General features: G+C 34.9%; 1 protein-coding gene across 2 annotated transcripts in view; it reads right to left on the reverse strand.

The window, feature by feature from the left end:
• The window catches only part of LOC123525688 (nucleoprotein TPR-like), a 94,870-nt gene extending 77,262 nt beyond the window's left edge, over nucleotides 1-17,608 (reverse strand). For both annotated transcript variants that reach the window (XM_053538897.1, XM_053538896.1), the window contains exons 1-17: nucleotides 17,423-17,608; nucleotides 15,484-15,588; nucleotides 11,058-11,131; nucleotides 8,860-8,956; nucleotides 7,850-7,953; nucleotides 7,465-7,578; nucleotides 6,973-7,116; nucleotides 6,334-6,414; nucleotides 5,631-5,718; nucleotides 4,886-4,954; nucleotides 4,586-4,657; nucleotides 3,797-3,975; nucleotides 3,160-3,264; nucleotides 2,414-2,521; nucleotides 1,347-1,468; nucleotides 643-744; nucleotides 270-354 (exon numbers count right to left, since the gene is read on the reverse strand). In XM_053538897.1, the coding sequence (XP_053394872.1) occupies nucleotides 270-354; nucleotides 643-744; nucleotides 1,347-1,468; nucleotides 2,414-2,521; nucleotides 3,160-3,264; nucleotides 3,797-3,975; nucleotides 4,586-4,657; nucleotides 4,886-4,954; nucleotides 5,631-5,718; nucleotides 6,334-6,414; nucleotides 6,973-7,116; nucleotides 7,465-7,578; nucleotides 7,850-7,953; nucleotides 8,860-8,956; nucleotides 11,058-11,131; nucleotides 15,484-15,588; nucleotides 17,423-17,579 (1,806 nt within the window). In that variant the 5' untranslated portion in view covers nucleotides 17,580-17,608. The remainder of the gene's footprint in view (nucleotides 1-269; nucleotides 355-642; nucleotides 745-1,346; nucleotides 1,469-2,413; nucleotides 2,522-3,159; nucleotides 3,265-3,796; nucleotides 3,976-4,585; nucleotides 4,658-4,885; nucleotides 4,955-5,630; nucleotides 5,719-6,333; nucleotides 6,415-6,972; nucleotides 7,117-7,464; nucleotides 7,579-7,849; nucleotides 7,954-8,859; nucleotides 8,957-11,057; nucleotides 11,132-15,483; nucleotides 15,589-17,422) is intronic.
• Between the last annotated feature and the right edge of the window lie 1,233 nt (nucleotides 17,609-18,841).

Raw genomic sequence — 18,841 nt, forward strand, 5'->3', positions numbered from 1 at the left:
ATTTCTGTGTTTCTGAATGATGGACTGACAGATAAAAACCTAAATCACCTGTAGTGGACTAATAACAGATTCAATGTGCACAACATTACATACATTCATTTACATACAGGTTTTTCAATATCTCTGCATTTTTCAAAGTTTCTAATGAAATAAAATAGCGATGTGCTATTGTACCTAGAGTTTAGCAACTCAAATAGTGTCTAATATTTCCTTTAATCATCCACATTAAATAGCATTAAATGCCTGAACATATCTAGATTAGAATTTACCATTTCAGACTGTCTTAACCTCGAGTCCTTCAATTCTGCCAGCTCTTCTTGTGCTTGTTCTAGCTGCTCCTTTAATTCCTTCGTCCTAAAAAACATAGATGATATCTTTTTTGGTTTCTGCTGTATTTTGAAAGTATTTCAGTACACATGATCAGTTCACATAGCCACTTGATTCCGTAAAATGCAAGGTTAATCAATGTTTTTCTTTGAATTTCCTAATTTTATAGGTCCGAATGGAAAATTAGCCAAGTGAAAGTTCTTATTTGGATAATGAGGTCATGTGGTCTATTTAAGCCAATGAAAAGCAATATTTGTAAATAGGTAGAAATAATGATAACCCCCACCCCCTCATAATACCAGAGAGACAAAATACCTGACATCTATGGCTGCATTTTCCTCCTGTTCTTGTTTATCTGACAGCTCTCTGATCACCGCCAACAGTTTCTGATTCTGATCCTGTAGCTCATCTATGTTCCTGGAAACAATAAAGTACTCAATCAGAATCAAACTTGAAACTTCAAGATTGATTTAATACATCTAATGTTTGCCTGTAATACAGAGACTTGACAACTTACTGCAAATATTCTATAACTTCTGAAATTTATAGTTACAGTAAAATCATTCAATTTGTCAGCATTAAATTTTGTGGTTTTGTAAAAGTAAAGAAGCTATTTCAAGGGAACATGATACATATAAGATAAATAGAAGATTTGTTTATTCATCTAGATCTACTTTTGCAGATTGATATAAACACAAAGTCTGCGAAAATTAGTCCCCTAAAAATATTAATGATCTGACAGTGTACTTATATCTTATGTAGGTGCTAGAGATTTACTACTTTAAAAGTAACTGGCATATCTAGCTAACAACCTGTTATTCAATGCCAATATTAACAACGTGAGATGTCCCATGTATAAAAACAAATTATTTCCTTAAATTTTTTTTGCAAAATATAAATACCATTCAGAACACACAACCACTATTTTTTTCTGATATTTATCTGTCTCCTGTTACTTCAACCATCATAGCCCTGAATCTATCTATATTACATTCTGAGAAAAAAGACACAGTATTTACCCAAAGGTGACCAGTCTGTCTGATATAAGCCTGGAAGAACTGCTGACTTCGGGTGACGAGACATCCTCCCTGACTACACGACCACCTCGCAATTCTTCCATCTCCTTCACTAAATACTTCACCTGTGTATTGACAAATAAACTCATAAATTAGTGGTTGCGTAATCAAATTAACATTCTTTTCAAGTTCATTACGGCATTAGAAGTTTTAGATCATTAGTCTCAGGTAGCAAAGATACTGAAAACTATTACACCAGTCAAATTTTATTCATAAGACTGCACCGTATGTGAAATCAGTATGTTAAGGAACTTATAAACTGTGCCTCACCATACCACATTACAATCCACTTTCAACAACTTTCATGCTGAATGCGGCCATAACTTGGCAAGAATTATGTATTTCAATATATAACAAAATCAGACTTTACTTGGCAGTGTAACAAATTGACTGCATAATTTCAACCAAATTTTCTATGTCAAACGTGGGCGATGCATTCAATCAATAGTTCTTAAAATTGGTATGTAAGTACATCTGAAGAAAAGGATGTCTTGTGTGAAGATACTGCTTGATAGGTAGATGCATGCAAAATTTTAACCATATATTTGTATATATTAAATCCAACCAAAAATAATCAAATTTGATTATTTCAGTAGAACTGATAACTGGGGAGCATAATGTGAAGTTACTGCTGCAAGCAAAACTTTTACAAAATATCTTCAGCAAAAACAAAATGCTAAAATTTGTATTAAATTCACCCATATTTTATGTAATTTTCTACCTCTTTTTTTTTTTAAGTTAAAAAAAAAGACCATAATTAGTGTCAAATTCAACTAAAAGTTATCTTACTTGATTATTTCAGTAAGTCTGAATAACTTTAACCATGTAGTAAGTTTCAATCCAATGCAATGGTTACTACGATACTAACTTGCATGAAAAACTTGAACCAAGAAGTAAGCTTATGGCGACGGTGTGTAGAATATATCTCACTATTTTTGAAGTAGTCAAGATTAACATGGCATTTACATGTCAAATAAAAAAGACAAAACTACAATATAACATGCAAGTACCTGTTCCGAGAGATCTCTGATTTGTTGTTGTAGTTTCTGGTTCTCTTTCATGAGATGCGATGATTTCCTGTGACTTTCGTCTGATTCACTACGTAATGTCTGAGATTCCTGAAAATTCAAATAATACAATGCTGGAGAAATTGCATCATCAAGAAAAATGAGAGTGGTAAGGTGCACTAAACATCAATAATCAAACTAAAAACCAACTTCTTTTCTGATTTTTTAACATAGTAATATATGAGCCGTGCCATGGGAAAACCAACATAAGGGCTTTGCGACCAGCATGGATCCAGACCAGCCTGCGCATCCGCGCAGTCTGGTCAGGATCCATGCTGTTCGCTTTCAAAGCCTATTGCTATTAGAGAAACTGTTAGCGAACAGCATGGATCCTGACCAGACTGCGCGGATGCGCAGGCTGGTCTGGATCCATGCTGGCCGCAAAGCCACTATGTTGGTTTTCTCATGGCACGGCTCATATGTCAAATGTGTGAGTTTCAGATATTATTTCTCACCACTGTGACTACCAATCAGCATTTATTAAACTTCCACTACCCCACAAACACAATCTGTTCCATTGTTAACCAGGTATCTAAACAATGTATAGTAAAGTTAATGAAACTACAAGATAAAAGCTACAAGAATAGAATAGATCTTAAATCTTAACTTATTCATATGTTACCAGTCACCTGTTTTCATGAATAAATAATGTCATTTAACCCATTCTTGTATAAACACAAACTACTGACCAGCATAGCAGCATCAAGTTGTCTCGTCATCTGGTCTATACTCTTCAATGCTATCTCATAATCCTCTCTCTGTTTTTTCAACATCGGGGCCTTCTCTTCTATTTCCTGTAAAATAACAGGACAATCTTTATTCACTTTTATATATCAATATATTGCAATAATCTGCATTCTATAACGTACATTTTACTCAACTTGCGAAATCTTTTCAGTTCGGTTGTAAAGGCAAGGCACAAGAAATGCACATTAACAAGTTAGCAGCAGAAAGTTTAAACTTCACATACAAGGAAGTTTGCAACAGCTTCTTAATATCAATTATTACATGACTAAATATACATATTCATTTTCAGTTTCAGACATAGTTACTATCTACTCAACTGCAGATCCAAGACATCACATTTCCTGATAAAAACGGTATGATTATGTAACAAAAACAAACACAATCTAGTCAAAATATGTTTTGCTTTAATAAAAGTCTTCAGCTGACATACAAATACATTTTATGAAACACAGAAATGACGATGGTGCGCCAAATGGAAAGCAAAATTTACAAAAAGAAAAAAACAGTTTTCTCAGCTAAATAACAAATCTTCAACTTCCTTTGTGCTATGAATAAACTAAAGATGAGATTCACACTTACCTGTAGTATTTGGTCCAGGTATGAGTTAAGTCGTTTATTCTCTTCTTTCTCAAACTGCAGTGTGTCGGTGGCCTGTACATATTCATTGTATATCTGTGTCAAGGTCATACCAGACTTCAACATTTTACTTGTGGCTGCTGCTGTCGGGAACATTGCTTCAACCTTATCTTCACTCATTCCTAAAACATAACAGTTTTACAAACATATGGCCATACAGTTTGGTAAAACCAATATCAGAATTTTGAACACAACAAAGAACTGTCTTAAAATACATCTGTATTGAATTATAAATTGCGAGTTTTTTTAACACGACCAATTGGGTAACTCATGTTGTTTTGTCGCATTTTTAGTGACAAGAGACAAAACTTGAGGTCATATGCCTACTTTCAAGCTTAAAATGGTGACAGAAGACCGGAGGTACAACTCCAGACATTACTTCAGGCAAAGACAGGCATCTGTGTAGAAACACAGACCTTTCACAATCCAACTGAATAGCTCTCTCATATGAATCAATTCTTAAGCCAAAGAGGTTTTTCCAACACTCAGGACTGAAAGCCAAAAGCACTAACTACTCTGTACCAGTACTATCCTGTCAACTTCTCCACATGAATCAGAGGTGGAGGACAAATGATTTCAGATACAATGTTTGAACATTTGCCTTGCCTGAGAACCAAACTCACAACTGCTCCATCAGTAGATCCATAGATATTCTGTGCTCTCCATATTGAGCTAAGAGGGTGGGCTGAAATAAGTTCTAATTTTCTTTCTGGAAAACATTAGGTAACTTACCTTTAGACTTCATTGCTGACAACAGATCATTGGCATTAACAAGCTCCTGTTCTAAACTCTCTATTCTCTTTTCTGGAAGTGAAAATATCAAGCTTATGTTTACCATTATTGTATAATAAAGAGTAATGTTTTCTTTAAACAGGCAAAATTATTCATTTCTATTTTAAGGCTGGGCATTAAATCTATATCTAACAAGAATTGTGACCATTCTCTACAGATTCATGAATAACAAAGATTTGAGCTGAAAAGAACTTAGTGTAACAAGGAAATCTAACAAGGAAAGAATTGTGTTTTAGATACCTCTCTGTTCCATATCATCTCTTAACTTCTGTATTTCTTCATCTTTCTCATTCTCCATAGCTGTATGAGCTGCAACAAAAAAACGTTTGGTAAAATATAACCTACAACACTGATCTGTTAATAAGAAAATGAAAACTTGTTTAAATGGTATAGAGAAAAATATACTACCATGTATTACTTTAAAACTTATCCCATTACAAAAACATATATCTGGTGGCAGAATAATTTACAGTAAGATCATTCAAAAAAATTGAAAGACATAAAATTTCATAGTTTCAGCAAAAATAACTATTTTGAATGGACAAGAACTTGTCAGTTTTAAATTCTAAACATACACTAACTCAAATAGTATTGTTTTTACTGATTTTTATCTTTCCTGACAAAACCTAGAAAATCTTCTCCATACAAATATCAAAAACTTAATAAAATTTTCCTTTTGTATCATATCCAACCCATTTTTTTCCCAAAGATTACTACTCGGAACTAAATGTGAGCCGTGCCATGGGAAAACCAACATAGTGGCTTTGCGACCAGCATGGATCCAGACCAGCCTGCGCATCCGCGCAGTCTGGTCAGGATCCATGCTGTTCGCTAACAGTTTCTCTAATTACAATAGGCTTTGATAGCGAACAGCATGGATCCTGACCAGACTGCACGGATGCGCAGGCTGGTCTGGATCCATGCTGGTCGCAAAGCCACTATGTTGGTTTTCTCATGGAACGGCTCATGTAAAGTTTGCTCCTACCATCAGCAGCCTCCTTGAGAAGTTTCTGAAGTTCTGTTACAGCACTGAGGAACTCCTTTGATTTAGCTTCTGCTTCATCAGCTGATGTCTGCAGGACAAGAATAAAACATCTTTTATCACAGTTAACTTTGGCAGGACCTTGTAAATAGCATCTGCAGTAACGCTTCATAAGCAGTATGAAGTCAAAATCCTTCATTAAAAATTTAGTGAATTACAGGAGAAACTGTCTCAAACATCACAACCGTTCAATCTATAATATTTGACTTTAGTTAGAAACCATTATAATTTGCCATTTATTTGACCACATATACTAATCATATCAATAACACTATCATTGTTGTTTAAATATGAAGAATATTTTCGAATTTATTTTCCCTGTTTGCAATGGGCTATGAACCTTTTGGAAATGTTACAGTAATGACTAGTCTATAAACCAGTGTTCTCAATGTATACTTTATTTGTAGAAGTCATGATAGGGAACAGGTGAACTACTAGGGTATTAAATGAACACCATCTAGATTGATAACTAAGATCCTAGCGTTAAATAATCAACAAAATTGTCACAGACTATGCGTAAGGATAAAGCTTTGTAAAAGGGAACAAAATAACACAGTGGATAAAATGAATATGATCTTTTTTTTATAATCCTTTAAATCACTAAACAATTAAAACAATACTGCTCGTCTCTTTATATAGTACTCACCTTATAGATCTCTGCAAGTTTCACCCTGGCATTAATTTCTTGTTTAAACTGTTCCTCTGACTGGGTCGTACTGTCTTGTATCTAGTTTTATAAACAAAAATGTTCATAAACTGTCAAAACCGACATCAATTCAATGTAACATGTTTGTCTATGTTTCTGCAAAAGATTCATTATAAAAGGCCATGTGGCATGCGAATCATTGTAATGTGTGTGAAGAGAACCTTTCTTACATGTACGTATTGGCTACATCCTTGTTTGAAATAAAATCATAAAATTAAATCTAAATGAAGGCAGATTTCAAATATGTTGTATTACAAAAGATGAACAAATGACTGAGAATTAGTCAGTCTTAATTTGACAATATCTGAATCATTTCCAGTGTAAATGAAAGTAAAATTTATGTGAGTCACTGATTAGGGTATGCAAAACAAATAAGTTTTTTTAGCTGTTTTATTGATCAGTTGATGACCGAATATTTGAATATTCGTCCGCAAGGTCGACTGAATATTCGAATACCAAAAATGCTATTCCCTGCCATCCCTAATATAAACTGAAACATAAAAACTGAAACAATTTATATAGCATAAAGGAAAAGCAAGTATCTGCCTGATTAAAAAAAACAACATTTGTTTAAATTACATCTTTAATTCTCTGTATGTAGGTCTCAATTCTGTGCGCTTGTTCTGTGTTGTTTTTCCGTAGTGACTCTATCGTTGTCTGAAGAAGACTGCACTCTTCTGTTTTTGATTCAAGCTCTGACTGAACCTCCAGTAATTTTGTTGACTGAAAAAAATCACAACGCTAACAAGTATCAGAGGTATGTATCAAACTGACCCCACAAAATTTACCATTCTAGGAGGTATTACTACCCATACCCTACACGCCCTTTAAGGTCTCATACTGCAAATTTTCATAATATTTCAAATACCAAATAATATTTAATGTCAATATTTACAGAGAATTTCAGTCATTTTTCTGGAACATCTAGAAAATCACTTCTGCATTTTACATAAACATATCAATAAAGACCATTTTGCATCACTTGAAAATAAGATTTTTTTTTATTTGTAAAGTTTGGCATTTTCTGTATAAATACAGGTCTGCTGCTTTCAATAATGTATATATCCTTACCTTTTCTCGTCTGACATTCATCAGTTCCTTTGTTTTTTCTGTCATATCATTGTTAAGCCAGTCAATTTGCTTCTGTAAATTCTGTGTTTCCTGTTCTAACCTCTTTATCTGAAACTATACGTAACAAGATGTTAGTGTACACTTCTGTAAATTCTGTGTTTACTGTCCTAACCTCTATATCTGAAACTATATACAGCAAGATGGAAGTCTACACTTCTGTAAATTCTGTGTTTCCTGTTCTAACCTCTTTATCTAAAACTATACACAGCAACATGGAAGACAGCTTACACAAGAACTGACTTCCCAGAAGAAAACAGTTCAGTGTATTTAAAACAGAGATAAGATGGACATGGGAAAACTTCAAACCACAGTAATAATGTTTTACCTCTTTGTTGACCTCGCCACTTTTTACTTCATCAAGATTTGCGATGGCCTCAAACTTGGCAGTGTTAACCTCCGACAACTTCCTTGACATCTGCTTCATTTCATCTACAATATTTCGTAAAATGAGACGCGCCATGAGAAAACCAACATAGTGACTTTGCGACCAGCATGGATCCAGACCAGCCTGCGCATCTGCGCAGTCTGGTCAGGATCCATGCTGTTCGCAAACAGTTTCTCTAACTCCAATAGGCTTTGAAAGCGAACAGCATGGATCCTGTATAAACTAAAACATAAAATATCATTACCATAGGTTGGATACTATTGCAAAATCATTAAAGGGTCATACTGCCTTAGTTTACCATGTGGCTGCTTCTGTGGATTTTTGTCCCATCAAAGTATTTGTTTTTGTTGAAACCATGAAAATTTATACCCATGAAATTTAAGGTTACTTTTTAGTCATGAACATAAAAATTATTTCCTCTTAAATTTTTTTTCTGATAATATTGTTTTCTCATATATTTATTAAAGGTTTATCCATTGATTAACACTGTAGGAAGTATTACTGAATCTGTCGCTTTTGATTATCTCCCTTTATGTTTAGTTGACTGTACAAGCTCAAGTGCAATATTGAGAGAAGTACTTTTCTAACCATGTAATTATGCAAATTCTCTATTTGGATAACTGCTTTATTTATTTTTGACATACAATTAAAAACATTTTTAAATTTCATGTTTATAAATTTTTCGCGATTTCAACAAAAACAAATATTTTGCTGGGACAAAAATCCACAGACTTCTGATTCATCAAGATTTATGTGGATGATCTATACCACCGTCAAAATCTTCAAGTTTAAAATTGAACACAAAATGTCTATTTATTTACTTATTCATTCATTTTTTTGGTGGTGGGGGAGGGGGGGGGGACAAGGGGTCCATTTTAACATAAAATCCTGTGAAATAAAAGGGAAAAAGAAATCTTGATAGATAAAGTAATTATAAACTGTCAACTTACCATTTAAGTTATCAATTTCTCTATTTCTTTTCTCAAGAAGAATAGCAAATTCTCTCTTCTCACATTCTAGCTGTTCATTCACCTTTGTTAGCCGTAACTAGAAGTTAAAAAGAAACATCAATTCTGTGTGGGTTCTCTTATGTTTATAGTAAATAATTTGAAAATGCACCAGTTATGGTAATAATACAAGGAATATGATATGTCAGAAAAAGGTAATTTAATACAAAAACAAGAGCTGTCCGTAAGACAGCCAAGCTCGACTATTCGAAATATTGTCACAGAAGCAGGAAATTATTACCCAAAATGTTAAATATCAAAAGAGTTTTAAGTTCGAAAGGGGACATAATTTGACCAAAATGCATATCAGAGTTATGGGACTTGATGCTATCAACTAGTTTTATAACCCCAAAGAAACATGTTAAGTTTCAATTCAATATCTGCATTAGTTTTGGGATAGTAACTTGCATGTAAAACTTTAACCAGAATTTTCTAAGTCCAAAAGGGGGCATAATTTGCTCAAAATACATGTTAAGAGTTATGGAACTTGAAACAGAGAGGTTGGTTATTGACCTAGAAAAAGAATAAATAAGTTTCAAAGCTATATGCCTTTTGGTAATAGCCGTATGTACTTGCACGCAAAACTTTAACCAGGATTTCTAAGTCCAAAAGGGGGCATAATTTGCCCAAAATACATGTCAGAGTTATGGGACTTGATTCTATCAACTAGTTTTATAACCCCGAAGACACATGTGAAGTTTCAATTTAATATCTGCAGTAGTTTTGGAGATAGTAACTTGCATGTAAAACTTTAACCAGGATTTTCTAAGTCCAAAAGGGGGCATAATTTGCCCAAAATACATGTCAGAGTTATGGGACTTGACCCAGTGAGGTAGGTAATTGATCTAGAAAAAGAAAAAATAAGTTTCAAATCTATATGTCTTTTAGTAACAGCTGTATGTACTTGCACGCAAAACTTTAACCAGAATTTTCTAAGTCCAAAAGGGGGCATAATTTGGCCAAAATACATGTCAGAGTTATGGGACTTGACCCAGTGAGGTAGGTAATTGATCTAGAAAAAGAAAAAGTAAGTTTCAAATCTATATACCTTTTAGTAATAGCTGTATGTACTTGCATGCAAAACTTTAACCAGAATTTTCTAAGTCCAAAAGGGGGCATAATTTGGCCAAAATAAAGGTCAGAGTTATGGGACTTGGTGCTATCAACCAGTTTTATAACCCCGAAGACACATGTGAAGTTTCAATTTAATATCTGCATTAGTTTTGGAGATAGTAACTTGCATGTAAAACTTTAACCAGAATTTTCTAAGTCCAAAAGGGGGCATAATTTGCTCAAAATACATGTTAGAGTTATGGAACTTGACCCAGTGAGGTTGGTAATTGACCTAGAAAAAGAATAAATAAGTTTCAAAGCTATATGCCTTTACATGATAGCTGTATGTACTTGCATGCAAAAACTTAACCAAGGTGTGACGCCGACGCCGACGCCGACGCCAGGGTGAGTAGAATAGCTAGACTATTCTTCGAATAGTCGAGCTAAAAAGTTGCGGTAATTATTGTTTCATTTCAGTATTATTCAGTTCTCTAGATATTGCATTTGTTTGGCTTACAGTGCCGCCCCAAAATCCAATGAAATACAATGATTCTAAGCTGAATTTTGGGGAAAATAAAAGAGAACAGAAAAACAACTTGTCATCAGTTGATGCACTGTACCCTCTGACACCTCATCAACAATCAATACTGACAGAGAGTACTATGAACTGATACATTAAAATTATGTGCCCTGGGCTTTATAAAAAGCATGCTCTGTTACTGAAATGTCTTTCAAGTGTTCACGTTGAGCTCTTTGGAATTTTCGCAACATTAGGCGTTGACAGTACACATTAAATGATTAAAGTTCTTTATTGAGATCAAACTCACAAATTTTCTCTGGGATTCATAGTTTAAAAGTTTTAAGTATCATTATTCAGATTTCTAAAATTAAAACTAACAAAATATTATGCTGTAACATCTGCAAATGGTATTTCCAACAACACACACGCACACAGATGTTAGAAGCATTTAGTCCTCTATGAAACTATTTTTCTAGGACAGTACATCAGATCTGCATCCATCTTCAGAATATTCCTTAAATGTTATTAGCTGTTCCTTCAACACAGAATAAAAAATATCAATACAAACCTGTGTTGAAAGACTTCCTTCCTGTGAGTCTTCCAATCCACGGAGTTTTTGTGAAGCCTCATTGTACTTTTTCTCTGTAAAATATAAAATTTTAATGTATCACAACCTCTTATTCAAACACTAGGAAAATACTGTATGTTTATTCAATGCATTTTCTTAACATGGTAAAATCTGAAATACTCAATGCTAGAAATAAATATTAGAGCTAGCCTATTATGTATATAATTAACTTTATAACAGTTAGTGTTTCCTGCAGGCCTTTTTAACATGGCGCAGCGCCATGCCCCGTTTTAAGCGCCGCCAAGCTGCCCTTCAAACTGCCCGTTTGCGCCACGTGCCCTTTTATTCTATGAGGCTTGTGTATTTATCTTGACAAGAGCCGATTCAAAACCAGTCTGGATAGCCAATGTCCACAGGACATGTTCCGTGTATTGTATCGTCAATTAGCGGCTTTGATCAACAGTTCGACACGCGGGTGCATCAACCGTGAATGACCCTGATTAAGAACTGACAGGATTATGCAATCAATTACTGTTTTATGATACTTTAATTGGGAACAGTAGATGAAAATTTGTTGTTTTTAGGATGCCGACGGTGAAGCTACATGTAGCTTCTTTACGGAAGATATGATTGAAAATGGTCAATTAAACGATAATTATTTCAAAAGGTTGTAATCATTTAAAATGTAGATTGATTGTCACACATTTTCGATGCGCTCATTAGGCCTTTAAAAATAAAATATCGAATGTTTGCCCTTTGCCGATAGCCGACCAACCCATGAAAATTGACCAGACTCAAAATATTTTTTATCGATTCTATCTACAAGATTTATTTTATTCCTTTACGGATATCATTTATAACAAGAGGACCATGATGGTCCTGAATCGCTCACCTTCTCCACAGGACCTAATTTTCATGAAGATCCATTAAAAAATATGGCTTCTAGGGAAGTCACAAGGTTTTTCTATTATTTGACCTAATGACCTAGTTTTTGAAGGCACATGACCCAGTTTTGAACCTGACCTAGATATTATCAAGGTGAACATTCTCACCAATTTTCATGAAGATCTCATGAAGAGTATGGCCTCTAGAGAGGTCGCAAGGTTTTTCTATTTTTATAACAACTGACCTAGTTTTGACCACACGTGACCCAGTTTCAAATTTTATCTAGATATCATCAAGGTGAACATTCAGACAAATTTTCATGAAGATCCATTGAAAAACAGGGGTCAAATTTAACAATAGTTTGTACTAGCTGAAATTAGCTAGTGCCCTTTTTGGTCACTAGCTAAAATGAAAAGCTACTGGCTAAAGTTAATAAAATAATAATATTTACTCTATTATTATTTTACTGGCCAAAACTTACTGATTGATCTCTGTTAGTAGCCAGTCACAAAAAAAAATATTTTCTTTTAGCTTAAAATAGCTTGTGCCATTTTTGTTGAACAATAAAATATCATAAACATAAATGATAACTTCTTTCATGAAGAAAAATATGTACCTTCAAAACAATTAAACTTTATTAAAGCTCTGAAGACATTTGCTTGTTATATTATTGACTGGCTGAAATTAGCTAGTACATTTCAAACCCACTAGCTATTTTAAAATTCCACTAGCATTTAGCTAGTATGCTTGTCTAAATTTGAACCCTGAAAAATATTGCCTCTAAAGTGGTCAAAAGGTTTTTCTATTTTTAGACCTACTGACCTAGTTTTTGACCGTAGTTGACCCAGTTTCGAACTTGATCTAGATATCATCAAGATGAATATTCAGACCACCGTTCATACAGATCCCATGAAAAATATGGCCTCTAGAGAGGTCACAAGGTTTTTTTATTATTTGACCTACTGACCTAGTTTTTGATTACATGTGACCCAGTTTCAAACCTGACCTAGATATCATCAAGGTGAATGTTCTGACCAATTTTCATGAAGATCCATTGAAAAATATGGCCTCTAGAGAGGTCACAAGGTTTTTCTATTTTTACACCTACTGACCTAGTTTTTGATTGCAGTTGACCCAGTTTCGAACTTGACCTAGATATCATCAAGGTGAACATTCTGACCAATTTTCATGAAGATCTTGTGAAATATATGGCCTCTAGAGAGGTCACAAGGTTTTTCTATTTTTAGACCTACTGACCTAGTTTTTGAAGGCACGTGACCCAGTTTCGAACTTGGCCTAGATATCATCAAGTTGAACATTCTGACCAATTTTCATACAGATCCCATGAAAAATATGGCCTTTAGAGAGGTCACAAGGTTTTTCTATTATTTGACCTACTGACCTAGTTTTTGAAGGCATGTGACCCAGTTTCGAACTTGATCTAGATATCATCAAGATGAACATTCAGACCAACTTTCATACAGATCCCATGAAAAATATGGCCTTTAGAGAGGTCACAAGGTTTTTCTATTATTTGACCTACTGACCTAGTTTTGGACCGCACGTGACCCAGTTTTGAACTTGACCTAGATATCATCAAGGTGAACATTCTGACCAATTTTCATGAAGATCTTGTGAAATATATGGCCTCTAGAGAGGTCACAAGGTTTTTCTATTTTTACACCTACTGACCTAGTTTTTGATGGCACGTGACCCAGTTTCGAACTTGACCTAGATATCATCAAGGTGAACATTCTGACCAATTTTCATGAAGATCTTGTGAAATATATGGCCTCTAGAGAGGTCACAAGGTTTTTCTATTTTTAGACCTACTGACCTAGTTTTTGATGGCACGTGACCCAGTTTCGAACTTGACCTAGATATCATCAAGGTGAACATTCTGACCAACTTTCATAAAGATCCCATGAAAAATGTGACCTCTAGAGTGGTCACAAGCAAAAGTTTATGGACAGACGGACGGACGACGGACACCGCGCCATCACAAAAGCTCACCTTGTCACTTTGTGACAGGTGAGCTAAAAATAATAAGAGAAACGTTTAAGCTTTAGAATGATACCAAATTCATTAAAATCGACCGATGTCTTGATTTATAATTACGAAGTCCTACTTTACAAGGCACATTCATGACACGCTGATGCAGTAGTCGCCGCCATCTTGATTTGAAAACGTACATCGGCATGAAAATAACCGATAACTTAGCAATTAAGTTATAAAAACTGATTTAGTTATAACTGTATAAACTAAAAATGCAAGGCCCTAGTTTTGTTTTCGTAAATAATTTGTCAAAATGATTTTTTAAGACCGAAATGTAAGTTGAAAGTGCATGGCCGCATGCGTCAAGCAAGCCGAAATTTTGAGTTATTACTCGCAATGAACCATAGGTATTCACATTTATGTTCATATTACTGACAACTGTATGATTAGATGGAAAAACAGATTCATAGTCAGTCATTGTATGTATCGCAGAAACTTCCGAGCAACAAGGGAGTGATAAAAATAGTGGCAGTCTATCTAGTCTAGTAAATTTCACAGCATGTACTTTTAACGTCGCATTCTACTTAAGAAATAATATATCTCATCCATTGATCTGTCGTTGAATAAATCATTGTTTGGAGTTCAGATACAATAATACGCATCTGAACGACAAACAATGATTTATTCAATAGCAAATCACTGAATGAGATATATTATTTCGATTCTAACACGTTACTAAGGATTTTTAAGTACACTCTTGAAGACATTCATTAAATATTTGCCCGTTTTCAATCGCTTTCTTTTCCAGCGCGCCGCCATGCCGTTTGACACCATGACGTAATAATTGTGACGTCAGAACAGTGATTTGTTGTATAAGAATTCACTGTTTTCCGCCTTCTTTGTTTAATAGGATAATGAATCGGATCGTGTTAGAATTTCGTTTTCGCATGACCAAAATATAACTTTCCGTGGCGATTTGTCGTCTAAATCTTACTGGCAATGAAGAACAATGGGTTTAATCAGCGATATAGGTACAAAGTCATTGATTACATGTAGATTTGACGAACTACCTATGCTCTTAACGAAAATCAGTGGTGAAATGGTATGTGATGATTGACAAAATAAAGTTGCGCATTGATAGTTGTTCAATAAAACTTGTTGCTTATTAATTATCACCTGATATCTGTCTCTGAAAATGCAAGCCAACACTTCATGAGGGTAACAGAATAAGAATGTTTGAAAGTATGAATCATCAGTGTCATCTTTAAGCAAAAGAAAGGAAAGCTCTTTCACAACATGGTAGGCATTACCTAAAGAATAATACCAAATATCTACCCCATATCTGAGATATGAAAGCTTCTAAAATGCAATGTGAAAATAGTATGTAAAATGGCACCTGTAAAATGACACTGGCAAGCATTCTTCGATGAATGCCCTTTCAATGCCAAACCGCGTGTTAAAAGTGCCCTTTTTCAATGGAAGCACCATGCCCCTTTAAGAGTCTGCAGGAAACACTAAACAGTATGTCATCACAGTAAGTACTCACCTAGTTCTGCAATCTGCTCACGGAGCTGTTCATTGGCTGAAGACTCAGCTTCAAGCTTTGTATTGCAGGTAATTAGTTGCTTTTCTACTTCAAAATATTGTTGTTCTATAAAAAAAATCAGATCATTGATTACCTCCTCATAGATCTATATCTTGTCAGCTGTCAATTACGAAATTATACTCACAAGTCATTAAAATTTCAATATTCAGTAGACAATAGTCAGAGCACATGTATTCACCCACACAATACCTTCAACATCAAAATATTCAGATGAATTCAAGTTGGTCGAACAGTAGATGCCAACTTTTGAAGCCTTGAAATTCTCAGAGGATTGTAGAGCTGCCAGGTAAATCATGATACTGGTCAATTATGTCATCAACTAATATTGATCTGGAACATTTTTTTTTTATTTTATAGCTCCCCCCTCCCAAAAAATAAGTCTGTTTCCAGTCTCCCTACCTACCCTCTTTTTTTTACCTCCTATCCTAAACTTTTTATCGGGGATAATTTTCAGCCTTTCAATCAGTGTTCCCAGAAACCCCCAAATAGGGGTTTTTCACCCTCAGAATGGTACTTTGCACCCCCAGTTTTGGAGACAGCTGTTATATATCTCTTAGTGAAGGGGTGCAAAATGGCAAGGAAAACCCAGTTTTCACCCCAACTTTAAATGCCAGTGGGAACACTGTCAATTATTAAATAATATTTCCATTTCATTTTAAACCTTTTGCGTTGTTTTTGCTGAAATACTCGATTCTGATTGGTTGGCAGTTAAAGCGAGCTCGAGAATCGAGCTTTACGGTAACGCAAGTATACTTTCACACTTGGTGATGGATTTGAAAAGTTTCGTCGGAAGTTTTAAAAAAGCGCACCCTAGCGGACTGGTGCTCACAGGAAGTACTTCTTTCCGGAGTGAATACAGAACTTCATTCAATTGCTAAAAATTATTCATCACTCAACAATAATGAAAGAATGATTTCCAGTTGTTTGAAAAAAATATTATTTGCATTTAAAAGATCAAGCATCGGCCAGAAAATGGAAAAATGTCATTAATAAGCAGAAAGAAACGGGAACGCGGTAATGACGTCACCGTGACACCGGCTCCCATAAATTTTGCAACGTATGATATTCACTGTTATAGGCATGGTGACACTAAATGTAGACATTTTTTTTTCAAGCGAATGGGTTCTCCTGAATTCTTGTGACTAGTGAATAGTTTCTTTGTGACAAATAAATGATGCATAATATTTTTAGATAAATCCGATTTCTTTGAGCTCGCTTTGAGGCTTTGCCTTAGTTCATATTATCAAAGATGGCAGCGCCCGTTTTGCTGGCTTCATCAGTTTTGTGGCTTCGATTTAAAGCTTTTTTTTTGCATAATTATAAAATGGCCAAAAACTTACATACAACTGAATGATGATTTACCTGTTAGCTCTACAGCATTGGAGAATTTCAAGGCCTCAAAAAAAAAGAAAAAAAAAAAGGATTCCTACCTACCTACCCTCTTTTTTTTTTGACAGGAGACGGGAAACGGACCTATTTTTTTGACCCTAGTAAGGAATCATAGGATGCCATCACTGCGACATCGGCTGCTCAGTTAAGTTTGAAAGTTATGAGAAGCATATAGTTTCAATGTCATGCAATTAGAAAAAATATAAAATCTGATTTCATCAAGCTTTGCCTTAATTTTGTATTAATCATTGTTTATGTTATTGGAGATGACAAAGCCAACTTAACCGTATACACAAAAAACTTAGACATTACCCAGTGGCAGTGAGACAGACTGATGGCATACAGGTAAATTGAAATCAGTTTCATTTCCGAGATAGACTAAATAAAAAGAGAAAATGTAACAAAATAATTCCACTCACAACGAAACATGTCATATAAAATTCAAATAATTTTTAAAAACAAAACCGGCGATAAAAATGATAATTTTCACCTGAATTTACGCGTAATTTTTCCAAATTTGCCCGCACATCTTGAGCGTCTTTTTGTGTATTTGAAAAACAGTTGACTATGTTGTTTTTTGCTTCTTCAGAAAGCGATGAATATTCATTTGAATCTAAAAGTGTGGAAATTCCCATGGACCCCGCCATTTTGTTCGTACAGGAAGCGGAAGTCAAAGATGAATAAATAAATTCGACACTTTCCATGTTCTGCGTACCTTTAGATGAGCCAGTATTATTGATATCGGTGTTATAAACATGGGCTGCACGCGAAATTTTTAGTGACGGTAAATAAAATTCGAAAAGACTGACAGAAACAACATCAGCTGTCTTTGTAAAAATAAACTTTTTTTTATAGGCCAAACAAACTAACTACATATGCCGGGCATCTTCAGGCTTCTTTCCAGTCTTAAGCTGAATTAAACTGCTGATCCTTATTTTACCAAACCTCTTGTCTTGCGAGAGTTCATCAGACTGCACCACAAAAATGTGACACAACTATTTAAGAAGGATGACACCAGCGGCCAACAAATTTCCCTGACTTGTATTTTTCACAAGCTTCTTTCAAGAGCATTTTGTCTCATCTAACCTCTCTTACCCGACAGAACATCGTCTATGATTTGCTGTACGGATTTCAGGGCAGACGGTCTTATGAAATTCCTTAAGTACTGATAGTCTCATAGACGAACGATGTCAAACAAGATGTTTATAGAGTACCGTTGATCCTTAACACTTCTATATAAACTGTTATACTTCGATCTTTTCAGATCGTTCAGCACGGCATTTATGTTGTGTTATTGGTAATGTTTAGTTTTTCAGCTTGACTATTTCGGCTTTGGTGGTTCCAATACTACCGCTTTCATAGTATTTGGTATCATCTTTTGGATATGATGCCTGCTTTTTAATTTTGTCTTTTGGCAGTTTCTGTGATATATGAAGGCTCCGTAACCTCAGATCCCCTTTCTATAACCAGTCCAGTTTGTTTAGTTATGTCCATTGTTTTCTCGTTTAGGACAAGTCTATTGTTTTAACTGTGGACCATACGCCGCTTTTTATGGCATTACACACGGTGTATCATTGAAGGTTCCATGTGCACCGCCGTATGAACACATCTGCGGATGTCTCTTAATTTAAATTGTTTTTGGTACTTGTAACGTGTGTAAATGTTGAGTTCTGCTCAACCCGGGGTTAGAGGGCGTGGGCGGTAGCATTCCACTACCGTCCATGACCAGACTCAGTCAAACCGAGCCTGCAACATTTTCATTTTTGTCGTTTCGAGCGACCTGTGCAGTTTCCACATTTTCTATTTAAAGAGAATGGTGTATCTCCCAAAGTATATATCTGGGTTAAATCTTTACTTCACGGTTGCTCACGAACTGTTGTCCTATTTGGTGCTTCCTTTGACGAAGTTC

This window comes from Mercenaria mercenaria, chromosome 3, assembly GCF_021730395.1.
Source record: "Mercenaria mercenaria strain notata chromosome 3, MADL_Memer_1, whole genome shotgun sequence".
NCBI classification, from domain to species: domain Eukaryota; kingdom Metazoa; phylum Mollusca; class Bivalvia; order Venerida; family Veneridae; genus Mercenaria; species Mercenaria mercenaria.